At 39.8% G+C, this 20,464-nt stretch overlaps 3 protein-coding genes across 6 annotated transcripts; 1 reads left to right on the top strand and 2 right to left on the bottom strand.

Moving 5' to 3' along the window:
• Positions 1 to 103: 103 nt before the first annotated feature.
• Positions 104 to 14,601, bottom strand: LOC125770493 (microtubule-associated protein RP/EB family member 1). Of its 4 annotated transcripts, none has more exons than XM_049440187.1 (6): positions 14,429 to 14,601; positions 6,578 to 6,869; positions 5,832 to 6,066; positions 2,490 to 2,709; positions 2,338 to 2,407; positions 104 to 2,254 (listed from the first exon to the last, which is right to left on the bottom strand). In XM_049440187.1, exons 2-6 carry the CDS (start codon positions 6,842 to 6,844, stop codon positions 2,204 to 2,206), a joined length of 843 nt encoding a protein of 280 aa, XP_049296144.1. In that variant the 5' UTR covers positions 6,845 to 6,869; positions 14,429 to 14,601; the 3' UTR covers positions 104 to 2,203. The 4 variants fall into 4 exon arrangements, with proteins under 4 accessions (XP_049296144.1, XP_049296146.1, XP_049296142.1 ...); XM_049440189.1 differs by having other exon boundaries at positions 2,490 to 2,700; XM_049440185.1 differs by lacking the exon at positions 5,832 to 6,066 and adding an exon at positions 4,641 to 4,887 and having other exon boundaries at positions 14,429 to 14,599.
• Positions 14,602 to 15,815: 1,214 nt separating this feature from the next.
• LOC125770523 (40S ribosomal protein S17) lies at positions 15,816 to 17,027 on the bottom strand. The gene is made up of 3 exons (XM_049440231.1): positions 16,893 to 17,027; positions 16,325 to 16,476; positions 15,816 to 16,230 (listed from the first exon to the last, which is right to left on the bottom strand). The coding sequence occupies exons 1-3, from the start codon at positions 17,010 to 17,012 to the stop codon at positions 15,990 to 15,992; spliced, it is 513 nt and encodes a 170-aa protein (XP_049296188.1). The 5' UTR covers positions 17,013 to 17,027; the 3' UTR covers positions 15,816 to 15,989.
• Positions 17,028 to 17,303: 276 nt separating this feature from the next.
• On the top strand, positions 17,304 to 20,463 carry LOC125770434 (SANT and BTB domain regulator of class switch recombination). Its single transcript, XM_049440054.1, has 3 exons — positions 17,304 to 18,262; positions 18,335 to 19,262; positions 19,421 to 20,463. Exons 1-3 carry the CDS (start codon positions 17,481 to 17,483, stop codon positions 20,171 to 20,173), a joined length of 2,463 nt encoding a protein of 820 aa, XP_049296011.1. The 5' UTR covers positions 17,304 to 17,480; the 3' UTR covers positions 20,174 to 20,463.
• Position 20,464: the final 1 nt, after the last annotated feature.

The raw sequence follows: 20,464 nt of genomic DNA, 5'->3' as shown, positions 1-20,464 counted from the left end.
CAAACAACTCTTCTCCGATATTACTCAGTCCCATGAGCGGTTATTTAAAAAAAAATATGTTAATTTGTCATCATGTGAAAAACACACAATAAACTCCACTGTCTTCTCGTATGTTTAGCTTCTTTTTGTATTTTCAAGTATAAAACAAAAAAAAAGAGAAAGAAAAGGTTTGCATTGAGAGCATATTATCAAGTGTTACATTAGTTAAAACTGACACAAATGTGCAGTCATTCGTACTTCAAAGGATTGTGGAAAAAAGGACTAAAACGCAATACACAATTGGTTGATTGAATAATAAAAAAAGCAAATGCAATGCCTAACTTCCATCTGTGACATGTGGCAAGAACACACGTACATAAAGTTCGTATGTCCTCTGAATTAGAATTTGTATCTTTAAATGCGTCTATATTGTGACTATTATTGGTCGCTTTCGCCTATGTCTTGACAATATGTCCGACACGAACGGAACTAAATTATCGAACCGAGCAGACGTCTGACGTAAAAAAAATAATAAATTATCAAATTATGCTCGCTCATGTTAACTGCCTGTATACGACGACGGGCTTTGATGATAAGAAAACAATCATGTTTTTCCTTTCACAACTTTCACATCAACACCCGGTAACGCTTCGAAGTATAATAACGTTCTCTTTTCTTGTGTATAATTTATTCCAACGATTGCGGGTGTGTGTTGCTGCACAAATCACATTACTTGTTGGTTGTTGCTTTTCTGCTTCTGTTTCATCCGTTTTTTTTTGTTCTTTGATAGCTATGTAACAGAAGAGCATTTGAGCTATTATACCTATAAAATAGTAATCGTTTTCTACAGTACTGTTCAACCTTTGCTTTGCTTCGTTCATCGCTTCGTTTTTCGTTATTTAAACATTCTTCACCATCTTACGAATTAGTGAAAAGCGGTCACACACACACGCACCATTAACGTTCCAGAAGATAGTTCAATAATTTCATATACTGGTAGCGGCTGTATTTCGATGATGAATGGAAATACAAAAATATAGACAAAGCTAATTATTTGCCACATTATTCATCTAAACAAAAGTTGCAATTAAAATTCACAACAGTATCCACCGTTTGCGGAAATCATTCACATTGTCGCATTACCATTTATAGTTCAACTCAAACCGAAGGTAAAACGAAGGGCGTTAATGCATAAAAATAATATTCGAATTATTTTGCACCTTACTATATTTTTATTGGCAATTTAGCGTGATTGCCACAAATGCTCCTGCCGTTCATTGTCTTCCAAATATTAATCTTACTTCTTTTCATCATTCAGCCTGCGCCACTGCACATTGCCTGCGGGCCATATATAATAATGATGCCGTCCAATCGTGCAATGAAGTCCTCTCGCCGAAAAACATTCTTCTGCATTTGTTTTGTTTCATACTTTCAGTTTTGTTTTAATAATTAAGTTTACATTGTAAGGGATCTCTTTTTAGCGTCAATTTGAGTTAGTCACATTGAATAGGGAAACAATTTCTGTTTTTCGAAGAGCGCTAAACTGTTGAGGTTCAAGGTTTAAAGATACATAGTACACAAATGGAGGATACACACACTCAAGTTTGGCCAACGAAGAAAAATTGACGAGAAGTAGTAGTATCCGTGCACTCAGGCGATGAGCAGCATTCAATGTCTTTTTATATCTCATTATTCTCGATTTAACCCATCCTTCTGCATTTTTTTCTTCATATACTCGTTGTAATCTCTGTGTCTCTATTTTGCCGTCAACAATCGCTGAGTTATAACCGATCATGAAACGCACACTTACGCTTTCAGCGCGATTAAATATCTATTGCTTCCAACAAACGCGTGTGTATGTGTGAAGTAGATTAAATGAATAGTTTTAATAATTTACCGATACCAACTTTGTTTTTTTCTTACGTGAAGTCCGCAGAAATCATGTTCCTTCTCTAACACAACATCGCCAATTACGTGGCCTTCACTTCCTTGCCATCCTTCGTGTTTTGCTTTGGGATGCGCACAGCACTCTGCATCTGCGTGTATGCTATTTTCATTCGTTCCTTCTTATTCTACTATATGTTTCGTCTCAACGTGTCCTTCCGATACAATTGATCACTAAGCGCGAAAATGAACTACACACATTAGCGAAAGCAATCATCTTTACTCCGCCGACAGGAGCGCAATGATTCGACAAGCGTGGCCACATATGCCGCGGCTCAGCTTAATATTCCTCTTCCTCGGGCGGTATTTCATCCGGTGGCGCAAACCCATCCTAAACCAGAATATTACACAGAAGAATTAGAAACCCGTTAGACCATTTTTTTTCTTTTTAATATATTTTAATTGCTAAGGTACCTCCGTCGCGTAAAGGATCTCTAGAATTTTCTGAACGAAAGGACTCTGGCTTTGTTCATCATCTTGACAGCTGCAAAAGAGTGAACAAAAATCCATTAATATCACTCCAAACGATCAATCAGCCCGCGAGGGAACAACCGTTGTAAACTTACAGAATTTCGATATCTCTCAATTTGCTGAAGTAGAAATCGCGCTCCTTTTCCAGCCCTTCAAAGTTTAATCTCATGTCGTTCATTTGTGCGGTAAGCTCCTCAATCTGCTGATTCGTTACGCTGTTCTGGGAGGACGATTTGCTCGTATTTACATTCACGCCACCTCCAATTCGGCTCGGCGGACTCTGCACCATCTGTCGGGTGGGTGCAACTTTGGATACTGGATAACGTTAGATAGGGTTACGTGTATTTGTGCACACCGTGTGTGTTGTGATCATGGTAAGCATTACGCATAGGTCACACGCACGGATACACAGATGACGGGAAAGGAGGATTTTGTCAGTAGTGCGTTATTCGGTAACATGCAGGATATTCCGTCGATTGTATACCCATTTTGTTATGGACCATGGATGAACGTCACACGGGTAGATGGACATTTTACATCCAAATCAACACAGGAGAAACATACGGGGACATGGTGAAGGTGTGTTACATGTGTAATGTGTGTCAATGTGTCGTCAGTGCGTTTTGGGGGAATCGGGTAATTGACAACGTTTAAAAGATAAGAAGCAGAAATAAACGGAAAAAGAAGAAAAAATACAATCAATACAATGCGCTACTATTAAAGAAAGGTGATGAAAAGTGTTCCATAGCTTTCCAGAAAACTACTCTACTCCAATATGCACAGTGATACGGACAAAGAAACGATAAAATAAACTACAACGTGTAGTTAGGACAATACACTAATCGTCGCTAATGTTGCTCTTAGCTTTAATTCATGCTTTTGCATATTATACAATAAAAGAGCCACGGGAAAGAGAAAGAGGATCAGTTTGAAATTTGTCAGCTTGCTAATATTTACAAGATTTTGCTGAATAATTAAAACATATAATATGCTGCTAAATACATCATACATAAGCCTTCACATGGTTAGTTCGATAATCAATTTTGCAATAAACACGTAAGTGTCACCCAAACTATTATTTACGTTTTGCGTGTTATGTTTAGTGAAAATTTATGTACAGATGGTAATTTTTGTAATTTTATAAAGAAATATAATCTTTTTTCCTGTGCACGACCCTTAACGTTACATTCTATGGTTAGGTGATGAATATAAAAACAAATGTGTAATAAAATTTCTAAACTTCTTATTATGCATCATTATTAGACAATTTACAATGATTTTTCTTATATGTACACATCCCACAAAAAATGAAACGAAATAAATCAAATAAAAGCTCGAATGAATTTAAAAAAAAACGGAGACAATTATTGGGCACAAATTGCTTCGAAGTGGTTATTCTCTTATCGCTTTTCCAGTATAGCATTAGAATTGTTAATAATATTTAGATAAAATACTCAAAAAGCTCAACGACTAAATTCGACATGCATACATTTCGATTTCAGCTACTTAACAGTTGACATATTCGTTGATCACACACAACTTTCACTATCAGTTGAAATCGTACATTTTCATTTTGTAATCATGCATTAGTAACGTTAATTTATATATATTTTTTTTAATTTTCGACGCGATTCTAGCAATTTCAAGTAGCATAAACACCCTGTTTCTTTAATGCAAAACAATTTGTGTGTTTTTTATAATTTTAAACGCGATTCTAGCAATTTCAAATAACATAAACAATCTGTTTCTTTGAGGGAAAACAAATTGTTCTCTCATTAACATTAATTGTCCAAAAAAGTAGTTAAGAACGTGTAACTATGCCGGTATAATTTTTCAGCGATCATGAATGTTGATGCTCTAGTGTAATGCTGTTGCCAAGCCAAGCCAAGAAAAGTTTGTTACTTTATATTAGTTTAGTCCGTACATTGCATTGAAGGAAACGAAAAAGCAATTAGCTCAACAGGACATTGAATAAAATTGCACATCGTACAGGAGCGACACCAATAGAGACAGCTCCACCGTGAGAGTGAAAAGTGAGATCGAGCGTGAAAGAGTTTGATGATTGGTGAACTTTTGCATTACGCGCCAACACAGTTACGGACAAGAATACATTGCATATATTAATAGTATGCTAAAGGATTGAAATGGAAAGTGAGGAACATAGTTAAACGGAATTGGGCGATGCTTGGGAGAGAGCGTATGTTGATGCTTATATATGTGGGTAAGTAGTAGGAAGGCAAACGTACTCGGTTTGATTCTATCACGTGGTGCGGTAGTGCCGATTGCCATTTTACGCGGCGGTACAACGGCCGAAACGCCGTTACCTTTCGGTGCACCCGCACCGGAACCCAAACCCATCGGTAGGTTATCGCGCGCTAGTAAAGCATCATACTCTCTACCGTCATAGTTTGCGTCGAAGAACTTTTTGAACCATTGCAAAAATTCAAAGTTATCTTGGAAGCGACCCTTAATTAGTTTATCGATTGGAATTATCTAAAAATGAAGAAAAAGAAAGAAAATTAAATTAGAGGATGATGAAAGTACGCACAAAATTAATTAACCTGCCACCATTTGGAAATAAAAAAGAAATAAAACGCATAACGGATGTTGAAATGACAACAAAACTAAAAGCAATTCAAACATCGAGAGAAACCAACAAAACGTAAATCCTGTGCACAAATGACCGCCTCCCGCTCTTTGATGCATAACGTTAGAACCAATTGTGCTGACACACTTCCGAATTTCTGAAATGTTTTATGTTGCAAACGCCACACATGGTACACCGGTATTTGATTTCATTGCTTGCTAATTACCCTACCTAAACGCTTGTAAAAACCCGAATATAATTTTCACACGTGAACCACTCATACCTGTAGGTAACACTTTTTGGCTGTGTTACACGTTTGCAATGTACATTCAATCAAAGCATTTGATAGTATATCCTAATATATATCATCTCCTCTTTCCCTCTCGTGAATTGGGTGCTATTGAACAAAATAATCACTAATCACACCGTCAGCAATCCATTCGTTGAACGAATATACATTTTTGTTCTTAACGGAACAATTTAATCCATTTTGTTATCTACTACGCAAATTTAATTTAAATTTATGAACTCTCTTATTCGTATATATTTGTTCAATTTCAGGTTAACTGACACTATTTGTTTGCACCGTTGAGAGTCCTGCTTCTTTACAGATACAAACGTGAAAAAAACTGGTCGTCAGTAATGAACGCAACGCAAGGTCAGAAACATAGAAATGGACTGACAACACAACTAATGATCGAAAACGAATGAACAACATTTTGGAGCAGAGAAGTTTTTGTTGAAGAGAATGTAGGAAATGTAGGAAATGTAAGGATAAGGGTTTGGTTTGTCTGTTTTTAGTTCAATGATAGGATTTTTTTCATGTTTTGTGCTCTGTAAGCTACTGTACCGATCGACCCGCGATTGGCGGAAGCTGTTGGTCGGCTATGAATTCGGGTGGTCGGCAGTTCACCAACACCGAGCTCGTTCTGTATCGCTCCCTGGCCAAGCATGATGCCACCGCGCGCTTCCAGTGCGTCATAATCTCGGCCGTCGTAGTTCGCGTCGAAGAATTTTTTGAACCACTGTAAAAATTCGAAATTATCCTGAAAACGACCCTTGATCAGCTTGTCCACCGGGATGACCTAGTTCGCACACAGGAAAGGGAAACGTGGAATGGAATGGAATAGATGAGAGTAAGAGATACATACACACACACATATTGTTCCCAAAAGATTCTGTCACAGCACTGTTGTTCGATTGTCTTCGACCTTTTTAGATAGTCTAAAGTCGGCCGTATTAAGTACCAACACGCTTATCAATATTAAACGCACACAACTGCGTTCATGGAGTTTTTTATACACTTAATCGCGTACCCCATTCCTAAGTCTGATTGAATCTTTATCGCTCTTTTCTTTTTTGGTACATTAATCCCAAACATACGATTACGAGTTACTTGGAACAGAAAATATACGTCACCTAGAAAAGGACGTAATTTTTCAAAAGTTTCAATTTTTCCTCATCGGAAAGTAAAACATATTTCACCCTGAGCTGTAAACAATTGATTGTTCTTAAATAAAATAAACAATTTCTTATCCATTTTCCCTTGTTTCGCTAACTCTTTTTGCAAATGCTAACTACACCACACGATCATACCTTATCGACATTCATCTTCTTGAAAGCGGCCTGCAGGATTTTGAAGTTTTGGATGTATTCGTGCTCGAGATTAGTGCGAAATTTCACACGCTTCATTGGTACGGAACCGGGAAATAGCATATCCATGTACTGGCAATAGGCGGCACCGGTGCATAGTTCCTCGATCTTGGTAAATTGCGATCGCAGACAATCGTTCACCCACGACAGCATGTCATGCCGCGAGAGGTTGTCTGTCGTGACGTTCGTCGAGTAAACGTTGACTGCCATGTTCAATCAATTGTTGTGTACGATTCTAAAATGAAAGCAAATGTAAAAACATTATGATTAGTATGATAAAATGCATGGAAGTGAGAATTTCGATCGTAACTGTATTGATGATGTTGATAATATAGTTTATGTTACTTCACATTTTGTTTTTTTGCGATCATTCAATACACAGTCGCCAATTATTCCAGTCTAAAAAGCTAATTCAAATTTATTTATTATTATTATTATTGTTCCACACATTTCGATCCAATCACGAATTGCAATCTCAACCAAAATAGTTATTCTGATATCGGTCCTTCATGCGCAAGCGAACGATCTACAGACCGAACACTGAACCCACTGAACGCACTGTGCTGCTAGTAGAACAGAACATTTATCTCATGTCTCGGCTGAGTTGAGAGCATGGTAGAGTATTTGGAAGAATGTTCTACATTTGCGCTTGACATTTTTAGTGCGACGCAATGCGAACTAAAGGAATGCAAACGTAAAGAACCTGCTGCAAACACACCTCTCGATCGTTCCCTGCGTGCTGAAACACATGCTAATGGCGTCCAACCAAGCACAACGAGACATGAATTTAGAGCAAAATACATCCGTGCATTCTCAAGGAAACTAAGGTAATTTTTGAGTAGAGAAAAGATTTAAATTTTTTTTTGTAACAAAATTTACTAACAGCTACAATCATTAGAGTTGATTTCAAAACCGTATCATTTTGTAAATAAAATCATTTAGAAACTGGTTCGTCGTTCAAATCCTTATTCTGCATCTCTGTTAACCTGTTTAAGCTTTTTCTGTTCTGAGCGGCTACAGTTTTACGTTACTTTTAAAAGGCGGATATGAAACATCTGCCAAACGTCAATTCCATCAATCCGTTTCGCCGCATATTCCAGTTTCATTCAGCCGAACATCTTCACATACACGTTTCGTCCCAAAAAGATTCCATTCTTTACATTAGGCGCTAATCCGGTTTGCTTCAAAAGGGAAGAGGTTATGTTAGTGGTAGCAAATGCAAAGATCTTTAACACCCGTCCATCCCGAAACGGTGTGGCAGCGCACAGGTGGAAGAGTGTCGGAAAAGGAATAAGTTATTTGAAATAAATATTTACGACTGCGGAGGCTGACTGATCCTATTGGCATTCACTACTAGCCTTTCGTTTCGTTTCGTTGTTATTTTTGTTTTATCTACCGCTCCAAGCCATTGTGCGGTGCCTCGAAGCGGTGATACTATTTAACCAATTGCCTGTGTTGATCTGTGCAAACTTTGCTTTCACCTTGGTCCGTGTATGGACATACCAGCATGGTTGAACAATTGTTTTGAAGTGTTTATTTCTTTGTTTTATTCGAATTTCTCCGATGTAAGTAAATTGTTTCGAGACAACAGCAAAAAAAATAAAAACAAATAATTTCTTCAAACAATAATGCGAGATAAGATCTTAACCAAACAAAATACTTGAGGTAGTCGAATACAAATAGCGTCTTGACTTGATTAGTCAGTGCCACACATCACTCAAACTGAGCAACAAACTTCACACCCTAAGGGAACCCGCGGTCATCAATTTACTTTCATTTGTTGTTTGAATACATTTAGGACACTCCTCTATTTCTACGTCATCAATCCTTTCATTTTACGATAATTCATGCACGTACGAAGTACACATTTTCTGTTTGGTTGCATATAATGCTCCTTATTTTGCAATCGTAGTGACTTTCTACATTCCAATGATGGAGTTGGCATCTAATTGCAAATAAATATTGTTGATTCTGATTGCAAGGTATGCAAGATTGATATCCAGTTGAGTATTTATAGTAGTATTTATAGCGTATTTATAGCGCTCATATTTCATATGCTCTCCCATACTAACTTGCAATGTATTACACAGCAAAAGGTACATTTTGATAGTGTTTATATTGATAGGATATCTTAATACAATAATTCCTGTATATCTTGAACAATCTTTAAAACAATGTTTGTTTATGTTTTCTTCTAGATTTCCAACAAAATGGTTACAACAAAAAAACGTTAACATTTCTATTTTTTTGGAACTCCTTTAAAAATCAAGACTTAAGATAGTTTTACTTTAATTTCAAGAAACAAAAATGATCTCGTTTCGAGATTCTGAATGTACTTCTTAACTTAAATGTTGTTTTTTTCAAAAAATAATATATTTTTTACATTGTAGTGACAAATCAATAAGATAAGACAAGAGGATGGTTGAAAAAAGTAGATATTCAATCAATGATTTTAGTCGAACCGCAATGTACCATGGAACGGAGGAAACCATCATCATCATCATCATGGTGTTACCATATTTAGTATGCATTCGAACAGGTACGAGAGCATGCAAAGCTATGCAATCAACCAAATGTTCCATGACATTAATTTTAATACGTACACACGTTGTTTCTACAGTGTACGGGACACTCCTACCACTAAAAGATATAGAAGAACCGCTCCCATATGCGAAACGTTTTATTTTTAATATAATCATCTCTCACAAAGTCAATCGAAATGGTTTTTGTTAACAAATTATCTCTCACCATGATTAAGTGTTTGGGATTGAATTGGTTTTAAACAAAATAAACCTTTTTTATAGCATTTGTACAGAATATGTTTTCCATATGTATGCAAATAAAGCAACTGGTAGGAGTAACACTCCTGATACAGTCAGCCCTTCCTTAGTTCATCAGGCCAACATGGTAGGTGCATTACGCCAAGCCCAACAGGAAATGGTACCGGTTTTTGTATTGAGTCATATGATTGCTACAGTCGGATGCATCCACCCAAATGCATCCCACACGTGCTTTTTTTTGTTTGACATTTTGTACAATTCAATCTTTTACAAAACTCACCGAAAAAAACCACCTAGCATTCAAAATATACGATACATTTATTACCGATTACACCCGTACGTGCAGATAATGCACTAATGCAGTGGTAATATGTTGCAAAAAGATGATAATTAGGTGCCAACAAAAAAGCAACAATTGTTACATCAACCCTGTTTAACGCCTGCTCAATTTTTTACGCCTTTTTTAAACGACCCACAGTAAAAATGGCTTGTTCCGGTTGACCTACTCTAAATCAGCTAGCAAACCGAATGCCTTCCGTTACAGATTGTTGTACACGAAAAATGGTCTCGCAGAAAAAAAAACAGTAAAATTGCAAACCATTATGTGCATTTTTGGTTGTTGTGCATTATACAAATATTGCTGTGTATAAATTTAACACACGTAAAGTTTAAAACACAATCCATCAACATTCGCGTCCAGTTGTTTGTGGATAGTTGAAAACAGAAGAAGAAAAAACATCGCATGTACACCAAGAAAACATTATCAATTTCCAACAACTTGAGTGAATTTTTGGTTCGTCGGCTTATTGTTATAAATAAATGTAATAAACTTTCCATCTATAAAAGCACTCCACGCTTTTCTCCGGTCGATGCTGCCGAAAGTGATTGAATGAATGTTGTTAATTTTTATTCCTACTTTTCTCTATGCTTTCCAACTTTGTTTCTTATCGTAATACGGTTTCTACTTCGAGCACGGCACCCACTGTGAAGTGGTAATACTTTTTTTTTACAAAATTAAGTTTTCTCTTTGTTTATTACTAATAAGTTACTCAATTGGGTGCTTATCATGAATAGTAGCTTGATTAAAACAATACTTTTATTATATTTTTGGGAGATATGTAAAAGGATATTTTTCCTATTCAAGTTCTGCCACACTCGTAGTCGTCCTCTCTTCCTCCTTAATTCAACATAAACAAGCCTATACCTTTTTCTTGTTAATTTTAAAGAAAATCAAAGCATAATGATTCCCTCATTAAGGTAAGCTTTCAGCAGAAACAAATATATGCGCAACTAACAAGTGCCGCATAACCGTGTACGTCAACATCAAGTGAAACCTCTACATAAAACCGACACATTTGCACCCCAACATACATCATCCATGTCGTTGTCTTCGCCGACGGTCGTACGTGGGGTGGCCTCAGCCTGCCGCGACTTACTGAGGACTTGCGAAAGTGTATAGACTTACATCCAACATCGATTGCCAAAATAGCGGCATTCGCATCCCGTTCTTTTGCCAGAGTGTGTGCTGCTAACGGTGTATGTAGGTACGAGGGAAATTGTCTACCATCCAACAGCCGAAACCAAATGCGGCACCACCACCAAGGGAGGGGGAGGGAGCCGCCACCGCTGGCACACACCATATGGAGGTTAGCCCCCTTAACGCAAAAGGAGAAAGAATTAGAAGAAACCGGGCCGGTGTAACGTAGAGTTTGGGGTCCTGGCTTTTCTGGTCTAAATTTAAACCGAAATCATTACTGCACCAGGAAAGTCTTGTGCAATGCTGCTTTGGCTCGTTCCGATCTGGAGAAGCAGATATCCCGTACTATTTGGATAATTAGGGAAACCCGGTATGTAGCCGTACCGTTCCCGTCTTGAAACGTGACTTGAAATATCTGGCAAGCGGGATGATGGAATCCGTTCCCTTGCTGCTTGAAATCAATCAGTGAACAAATGGCGTTAAGGGGCAGTGAATTTAGGAATCGTTCAAGTTCCCGACAACAATCAAGCCAAAGATGATATGAGGTTTTATGTGGCATATTATGTTAATCAAAAAAATGCTTACAATAATATTGTACCGTACACTTCCACCTGACCGCCCTGCTTTTTCATGCCTATTTGTATTTCAACATTTCATATAAGTGCGTTCAACCTTATTATGCGAGTTACCCTATTCTGGACAATGCTTCCGGTTTGTTCCGGGTGTGCTACCTTAATTGTCGGTGGTGTGACACAACAGAATTAATTAGCCAAAAATATCACAAAACAATTGAGCACAGCTAAGCCATACTACGCAAGTGAATTACAAACATAAGTAACAGTTGTTTAAAATGTTAAAAGAATCTAAAAAGAAAGGTAGCTTATTTACCCTTTCCTAAAAATCCGAAAGATAGTTCTTCAATGTTATAAAGATAGTAGGAGAAAATAGTTCCAAAAAAACCCAATGCGTAAAATTGCCTGATACCGATCAAACAATCAATCGAGGAAAGCAATCAGATTAATTCAAGCTTTTGGTTTCAAACGGGGTTTTTTTTCTCTTCCCAATCAAACAACTGCGAGGCCGAAATGTGTTGAAATAAATTTGCTTTACACCCATTCTTTCCCACCTTTCTCACATCGTAAACCTTCAAAAAAACATGTTCAGTTGTTCCAGTGTTGATGGAAGAAATGCATGTGTTCAGGGGTTTATTTTTTTTTAATTCACAAACCAAAAGTTCCAAAATCAATTTCAATGATAGTTGTTGATTTGTAACCTTGGCATGCGTTTCGAAAGCATTAACGCGAGAGAATGCGGATGTTGATTAGTTCTTGCGATGGAATTATTTATAAACGTCGATAACGCTTTTTTTAAACTACACCTAGCGCTTAAAGTACTCGTCATTCGGGATTCTCTAGAGGAAACACGATAAACACGAGTGCATCTGTATACAATGCTAGATGGATGAGTGTTGCTCATGATATGAGGGTGATGATATCGCCGACTCTATTATGAATAGTATTACCGGGAATGGGAAGATAACGATGAATTAGTCGGACAATGTCAGTGAATCAAATCGGCCAAAGAAAGTATGATTCAACGCAGCTCGCAAGTCACATCATCAACATCTTTTAACCAAGAACAATTCGGTATTGGGTCTTTGATTAGATTGGCTGAAAATGTTAAAAGCATGGGATAATCAATCCATTGCAATACATGTAATCTCAACGGTCGAGTGAAGCGGTTCTGGGTACCATATCCCACCCGGATTGTTGTTCTCCTACAACCAAAGGACTCGACTATTTGGAAAATAAGTCTAGGCATTATTTCCCCGTCCATGATCTATTACTTCGTTAAACCTACAAGAAAAAGAATTGTGCAAATAAATTCGTAAACTTTAAACACGTGGAAAATACACTGTAATATAATAAAAAGAAAATACTGGCCCAATTCGAATAAAATGCCACCGCCGGGAAAGGAAAAACGTTTCAATCGTCCGAGGCACATCAGTCTGGTGTCGGCACACACCGTGTACATATGGGGAATATCACAGTCCGTGCACACACACAGTTTAACCGTAGTAGCATATGCTTCTTCAACTGACACACCACTACTACCCACATAGCTGTGCATGCGGGGAATATGCATCAACGCTTGCTATGGTTGTGTGTTGCCATCTTACGTCCCAAACCCGACAAAATGCCGATGATGAATCATACCAGAATATGTTCACACTTTTCCCGGTCACGGCCAAATAAAAAACGCACAAATGGTTCCTTTTCTGTACAGAAATCACTGCAACGTAGAAGGTTAAATGTTTACGTGCGCTAATATAACAAAACGAACAATATAGAGATAGTTATAGCAATGTGTGTAAAAAGTCCTCTTCTCTGGGTAGTTTGGATGCCACATGTTTTTGGGTTAGTCAAATTGCACGACACCCGAACAGACTAATTTTATCTGCTTAGATTAAATTAAAAGAAAATTGTCCCAATATCACACGGAGGCACAATCGTAAACCTGCTTTGATTATTAGTAGAAAGTAGCTACGATACTCTGGAATTTTCTCTCTTTCTCTGTCTATCTCTATGTAATTTTGTTGTGTGTGTTATCCTAACCAATACTATCGCTTCGCTGAGCAAGTGTAGTTCCGGGGGAATGAGATTGGCTTGACGTACGCAGTTTAGAGATGAACAATTTACCGCAACAGTTTTTCTCCACCTAATCTTTTTGAACACTTGCCGATGGTGCAAAACTGTGGAAAGAAATTCCTTAATCGAAGTATCACAGTTCACAAAGTTTCTTTTTCAAACACCGACACTTGCCACACGCGCAACGAAGGTACACCGTATCTTTTGGTCGGAAATGTAACACGTTCAATAGTCGCTCCGAGAACGATGCTGTCCATTGAAAGAAAAGCACATTGTGTTCGATCACAATTTTCCACAAAGCAACGCGTTTCCGAAAAACTCTTTGGGTACAGAAGTATCTTTGCTTTCGCCTCTTCTACCGCTTTCTTTTGACTTCCTTCTTTTCACACCAATCACTCACTCATTCACACATCACGCACACACACACACGCGCTCCACTGTTTCTATACACGCGTGGCGCTTACTCACACGCAGCTGCACACCCTGGCAATGACCAAACCAAAGCTGGAAACGCACGAACGAAAAAAATCGGACCGCATTACTGCTGTAACTTCAACCCACTCACACTCGATCATATAGCGCAGAAAAAAAGAGTACGGTACATCTTTTTTTTTCTAAAATTATTATGGTTTAGCTCATAAAAATGAGGTTTTTCTCCTCAATACGATCCCGTAGCATATGTACATGAAAGTAGGAATGTGTCGTGTGCGCGTCCGTTAGCTCCGGAATGCACTGGGCAAAGGCGCCATGTTAAACTAAGTCTCCGTCTAGTTCACAGCATGCGTAGCCTAGTAGCGGGCAGACGACAAATATTTATGCAGCTCCGACACATTCCGCTGGACTTAAATGGAGAAAGGGAATAGCAACGATAACAGGATATGCAACTAACCCAACAATAGCTCTTCACCGGCAACTTCTGATGCAGCTAACACTTTTTCACTCAGCTAACTTGCTTGAATACCGTGCGAAAACTAGGTGGACTTGTGCAGCAAGGCGTGCTTAGGAAAACTGACTCCGTACGAAGCGAGAAGCAGTTGCTCGGAAAACTGTCTTCGTCACACTGTGTCACGCGTTGTGTCAGTTTGACAGCTATCGTTTACGATGAAAGATCCAGCACGCTGGTCGTCCACGCCGGACATGCAATTAAAATCGTTATAATGAAGAGTTTTGTTTTGGAGATGTTGGTAATATTTTAGGTTTGTATTAGATTAATTTTAAGTATTCATTCAATACATAGAACTACCTATTCCAATTGATAAAAGATGTTTTTTTACAATCGCCCTGAGCAACATTTTTTCTCGAAAATTGAAATGCAAAACAAATCTTTATAATGACTGTTTACTACACTTACGACCATGATGAAAACTTAAAAAATATTGATATGGCATAAAGAAATAAAATCGAAGAGTTAACAACATAACTAGCAAAAGAGAAATGTACAGATGAATTGAAAATTTATCTCGAGCTATCATTTTTGTACGGCAATAAATTCAAACATTGAGGTTGTGGCCACAGCTTCATTCGAAATAGAGAGGCCATAACAATCAACACGCTTTTTTATTTCCTTTCCGTTCTGGCAAGGATCCCAGAGAAATCCTCAATGATTGTTGAGTTTATGTAGACTACCAAAAATAAGATACTAATAAAGTAAAAAATCGAATATTCAGCAAATATTTTTCAATATCAACAATCAAATTTGTCTCTTCGGAATTGTTGCAGGATTTGTAGACCATAATTGTTGTTATAGCGATAGTTTTTATCGTAAGGATAATCAAATTTTCTTTTGATGCATATGCAAAAAGATCCTATCAACCAAAACAACTTAATTTACTCGAAGTACTTTAGCTAATTCCATCTGCTCGGAAAGCCATGCGTAACGGCTGCATAACTTTGGTAACAGCCATAGCCGAAAAATGAATTCTTATTACTTAAATTGTGTACATTTTGTATAAATACACAAAACCGATTATTCCGAGGACCAGTAAATTGGCACATGTTTTGATTAAAAGACCATGCTCATTCTCCAATCTTTAAAGCACACCGGAAGACTGTAAAGCTTGATAGAATCATACAACAAAAAATGATTTCCTTGATAGAAGCTAGAAACCTATCTACCAACTATTTCAAAAACAACATTGCTGCGGCACGAAACCTTCGTTGAAATAAACACCAACACGTTTCATAGTTATCGGCTAATTTAGAACAGATTCCTCGTCCCGAACACTTCACGAATGTCATCATAAAACACAGCGCAACCAAGTAACACGGAAATGGAGTTTCCTTTACGAACGCACACTGCTTGGTGGTTTACATCGGTTTTTCCTGTATTCCGCGTAGTTTTCATGCACACACACACAATCTTCACATCGTGGCGTTTACGGGAAAGACCAATCCAGTTACAGTAATCTTACACGATACAGCTCAAAACACAATTTTGGGCCAGCGCGACCTTAGTTGCGTCGATTGCTGTATCCTGGAGCGGCCGGGTTGGTCAGCTGTACGACGATGTTGTTGAAGTCCAGATGCTTCAACATCTCCTTCGTCTCCGGATCGACCTCAATGATATCCTGCTCCAGTGCAGACACGTCCGGCACGTAGTTGTCGCGACGTTCGCGTTCTTCCTCCTGGAGCTTGATCGAAATACCACGCACTTGCGAATGACGCAGACGCTTCATCAGATGGGTTACAAAACTGAAAGTTGATACAAATCATACCAGTTAGTCATTCCCATTCGTTCGCGTGGTCAATCCCCACGCTGCACAGATTTCTGGCGATATTTACTTACCCAGCGATCTTGTTACGCAGTGGTTTCGTCGGAATGATGGCCACCTCTTCGACAATGCGCTTGTTCGTGTCGAAATCCATGGTCAATCGAGTGTAGTATTTCTCGATGATGACCTTAGAGGCCTTCTTGATCGTCTTGGTACGTACACGACCCTACGGGAAACATTAAAAACAATGCACATTAGACTCCATCGGAACGAATTTACATAGCTCTCGCATGTATATGGCAAGCCGGAAAACATTCACATCCAGTCAAGCTGCTAGCGGTTCCACGCATGTACCGGCCAACATAACCTAAGGCATCATTTCAGCCCCTAAACGCACGGTGCGGACACGGACCGCCAGCGACATCCAATTAGGTTCAGCTGTCAAACATGGTAGATGGAGCGGTGGTATGGGTAGCGTTGGTGCTACTTGTTCATTGCATTCTCATTCTGCTTTTCGATGAAATTTTCCACATTCCGGTCATCATTTCCATCGTATTTCTCCAGCATTGTGAAAGACGATTGTTTTCCGGCTTGCTATTCACAGGCTCAACGCTTGTTTCACAGATATTTTCACATATTTACCATTCTGTGCTTAGATTCACGGCTGTCGGTCCCTACGAAAACGTGTGGAAAAGACTCATATGACGTCACGTCCTTCCGATGCCAGTTTTGACAGCCGTCAAGTGCCAAGAGTACCAACATGAAGACGTCAAATCATCATCAAACTGCCTAGTGAGTGAACGTTTGGGGCGATATTGTTCTCAGGCAGTGTATTCAAAAAAATTAAAAATATCCTTTTTTGTAGAGTAATTTTTACTTTGAACAATAAAAGATACTACGCGTATCTCCATCCCCAAATGTGTTATCATTAAAAACGTACAGATGAAATATTTAAACAACTGAAATTTATATTTTTGTTTTCTACCAGGAAAACCATTCCGTTTTGAAGGTTGCTGGCCGTTGTCAACGGCAACCGAAAGTAAATAAAATTTTCATTCCATTTCTAAATCTTCCAGTATTTAGATCGACTCTTTGTGAGTTCATTTCGTCTGTTTTAGTTTATTAAATAGTAAAAAAAGATATTTTTTCCATTTTGCAAACCCGTTTTGGATAAGTCGAACAGAGTGATATAGTGAAAAAAAAAACGATTTAAAAACCACCAAATACACCATGTCGGAATCAGCAGCGCCAGAGTCGACGGAGTCAATATCCATGCACGATTTTCTCGAGTTCCTGAATGTAACCTGCCAGGTAAACGATTCTTTTAACAGCAGCAAGAAAAATCCTCCCACATTCGACTATAACCAGCTGGCACGCAATGAGCTGGTTAACAGTATACAGCAAAGCTCGCGTACATCCTGTGGTGCCGGAAAATCTGCCGAACCTCCCACACTGATTTCACCCGCAAGGAACACTACGACCGGTGGTAAAAAAGACCCAAAAGCGGAAGATGTATCGTCGTCGAGCACACGCTCACCAGCGGACAAAAAACTACCTGCCAAAAAGCGAACCGTGTCTCAAAAGTCGCAAAAAAGTAAACCCGAAACGGTCGAGGTACCGAAGAATCGGCTCGAAACCATTCTGAGCGAAAAGCTTGACGAGGTGCTCAACGAAGGCATACTGGATTCGGTACTGCCTTTCATTTGTCCATCGAATGGGTCCGGATACCATCACAAAAGTGGCACCGGGCAGAAATTAAACGTTAACAACCCACTCGGTTCGATGAACGGATCAAGCTCGATCGGTGTCGGTTGTTCTAGCGGTGGTAAATCCGCTACCAGTGGTGCTTCCTCGCCTGATACGCAGAGTGGTAGCAGTAGCAAAAAGTCCACCCTATCGGCTGTGGGTGATGTTTCACAAAACTTTCTCATAGCCAGCAGCAGTTCGACTAAAACGGGCGTGCGTAGAAAATCATCGATCGCCCAGATCGCCATTCCCGATAGCCGGGCAGAGTAAGTATGGTGCAGCATCCGCATCATTGTTTTCTCTTCATTTATTCCACAAACACTTGCTTCTCTTCAAAGGCCCGAAGTCATCATTCACGTGTGCGATGAGGTGAAGGGTTCGTCGAGAGATTTCTCCTGCCCGCAGAAATTGCTCATCACCAAAATGGGTTACTTTGCGGACGTGACTGCCGGTCAGCGGCTCGAGGATATGGACATCTCCGTACACTGCGATCTACAAATCTTCGAATGGCTCATGAAGTGGGTGAAGAAGGAATCGGTCGGCCAGGATGAATGGCCCGCCTTAGATCCGACGAACGTGATACCGATACTGGTGTCGGCTAGCTTTCTGCAGATGGAACCGCTGCTACTCGATTGCCTTTCGTTCTGCCACGCTCGACTTAACGAAGTCGTGAAGGCTTCCGCAAATCTGGCCTGCCTGAACGACAGCATCATTACGCGGCTGGCAGCAATGTTCACGAACCTCGAGCTGGAGGTGGTAAAGGACAAAAAGGATCGCATTGCACCACGGCTCTGGACCAAGCTGATCATGAGCCTGTGCGATATCGAACCACAAGCGCTGCGTGGCCATTACGCAACGCTGGCCGGTATGTTTCGGTGCCTGAAATGTGGCAAGTTTCTGACGCAAACGGTCAGTTCGTACATTCACTGTTTGCCACAAAACTTGCGCCTCAATCGCTGGGGCCAGCTGATCAGTGCGCACGTGAAGGATCCTTCGTGGAACATTACGAACTATGTTTCGAGCCTGCACAAAGAGTTGCGCTCCTGGCGGAAGGTTTACTGGCGGCTGTGGGGCCACTGCCATTTCCTGTACTGTTCGATCTGTGACACACACTTCCCGGTGAGCCAGATGATGTGGTGCCAGTACCATCCCGAACAGCCCCAATTTCTTGGCCCGGCAGCGGAGGGACGGGTGGCGGGACCGGCCGGACGATATCCGTGCTGTGGGAAGCAAGCCTATCGGTATGAAGCATTGCCTGGACCTTCGGTAAGTTAAGGGATTTATAACCTTATAAAACCTAGGTTTATAAAATCTTTTTTTAATAATTAAACTTGCTACGAGACAGTTTTATAACTGGGAAAAAGGAGCTATTGTAACACGTTTAATTTAATTTAATCTTTCCAAAAAAAATAACAACAATGAAGGGTTGCCTATTTCGGGAACATACCGTACAGGTAGATACCGATCGTGATCGTGCAGTGTTACAGCTTGCACTGCACGCTTCCGAGGGTGGTTGTCTTTACGAACAGCCACCGTTTAAACCACCAAACACATCCGCCGACCCATGGTGGAGTGGCATCGGCATAGTGCCGCATCGTTCCCGCCAAGGGCTTTTGCCAACGTTTCACGTGGACGGTGATGCGATGGTTAACCATCATCACCATCACCATCGTTCGAATCGTCAAATGTCACAGTCTGCGATGGACACGGAAAGTGATTCGGATTCGGACGAGTATGATAAATCCGGCACAAACCAAAGCCGTAGCACTAGCAGCAGTTCCGATGGGGAGGAATCTGAGTACAGCAGTCCACCATCGTTCCATCATCATCAGCAGCAGCAGCAGCAGCAACAGCATCACCATCCGCACCAACAGCAGCAGCAGCAATCGCAACAACAGTCCAAGGACGTGAAGCGCAAACCGAAACTATCGTACGGTCGGCACTGGGCAGGTGATATGTCCGCACGGAGCAATCAGGACAACCAGCGCGAGTTTGAGGAGCGAGCGATGAAGCAGATCATTACGATGGTGGGCAAACGGACCGGTGGTGAGCAGAATTTGCAGTACCAAACGCACCAGCAGGGTGGTACGTATATCAAGCTCGAAACGGATTGGCGGGAATCGATAAAGCAGAAAAATTTGGCCAGCCTTAAGATGAAAGCGAACGGTACGAAATGATTGCTGTTAATCGATTTGCGTGACAAATCGCTAGAAAAATCATTCTAAACGGTTCTTCGATGAGCTGCACAAGGGTTTGAAACATTTTTTTCAAAACAATTTTCCATTAGGAATAAATTTGCTGATTCACAACCATTTCTCTACTGCTGGGGGGGAAAGACAATTAGATATTGCAGAGATTAGTGGTGCGTTCCTATTCTTGTTTGTACAATTTATTAATTTACATCAACTGTAAAAAAAACAAGAATAAAGCGTGTTACTATCCATCTTTCAAACAGCATTCCCAAAAAC

This window comes from Anopheles funestus, chromosome 3RL (assembly GCF_943734845.2).
Source record: "Anopheles funestus chromosome 3RL, idAnoFuneDA-416_04, whole genome shotgun sequence".
NCBI lineage: Eukaryota > Metazoa > Arthropoda > Insecta > Diptera > Culicidae > Anopheles > Anopheles funestus.
The sequence above is the reverse complement of the archived record's forward strand: the minus strand, read 5'-3'. Positions and strand labels throughout refer to the sequence as shown.

Bases quoted from the DNA above. Each gene is read 5' to 3' on its own strand.
- LOC125770493 (XM_049440185.1), bottom strand. From the start codon at position 6,844: ATGGCAGTCAACGTTTACTCGACGAACGTCACGACAGACAACCTCTCG. The intron at 4,888-6,577 runs GTATGATCGTGT...CTTCATTTTTAG, and splicing joins AGAAGATGAATGTCGATAAG to ATAATTCCAATCGATAAACT. The intron at 2,255-2,337 runs GTACCTTAGCAA...ATTCTGGTTTAG, and splicing joins AGATCCTTTACGCGACGGAG to GATGGGTTTGCGCCACCGGA.
- LOC125770523 (XM_049440231.1), bottom strand. From the start codon at position 17,012: ATGTTGGTACTCTTGGCACTTGACGGCTGTCAAAACTGGCATCGGAAG. The intron at 16,477-16,892 runs GTAAATATGTGA...TGTTTCCCGTAG, and splicing joins GTGAATCTAAGCACAGAATG to GGTCGTGTACGTACCAAGAC. The intron at 16,231-16,324 runs GTAAGTAAATAT...ATCAACTTTCAG, and splicing joins CTGCGTAACAAGATCGCTGG to TTTTGTAACCCATCTGATGA.
- LOC125770434 (XM_049440054.1), top strand. From the start codon at position 17,481: ATGTCGGAATCAGCAGCGCCAGAGTCGACGGAGTCAATATCCATGCAC. The intron at 18,263-18,334 runs GTAAGTATGGTG...TTCTCTTCAAAG, and splicing joins ATTCCCGATAGCCGGGCAGA to GCCCGAAGTCATCATTCACG. The intron at 19,263-19,420 runs GTAAGTTAAGGG...ACAACAATGAAG, and splicing joins AAGCATTGCCTGGACCTTCG to GGTTGCCTATTTCGGGAACA.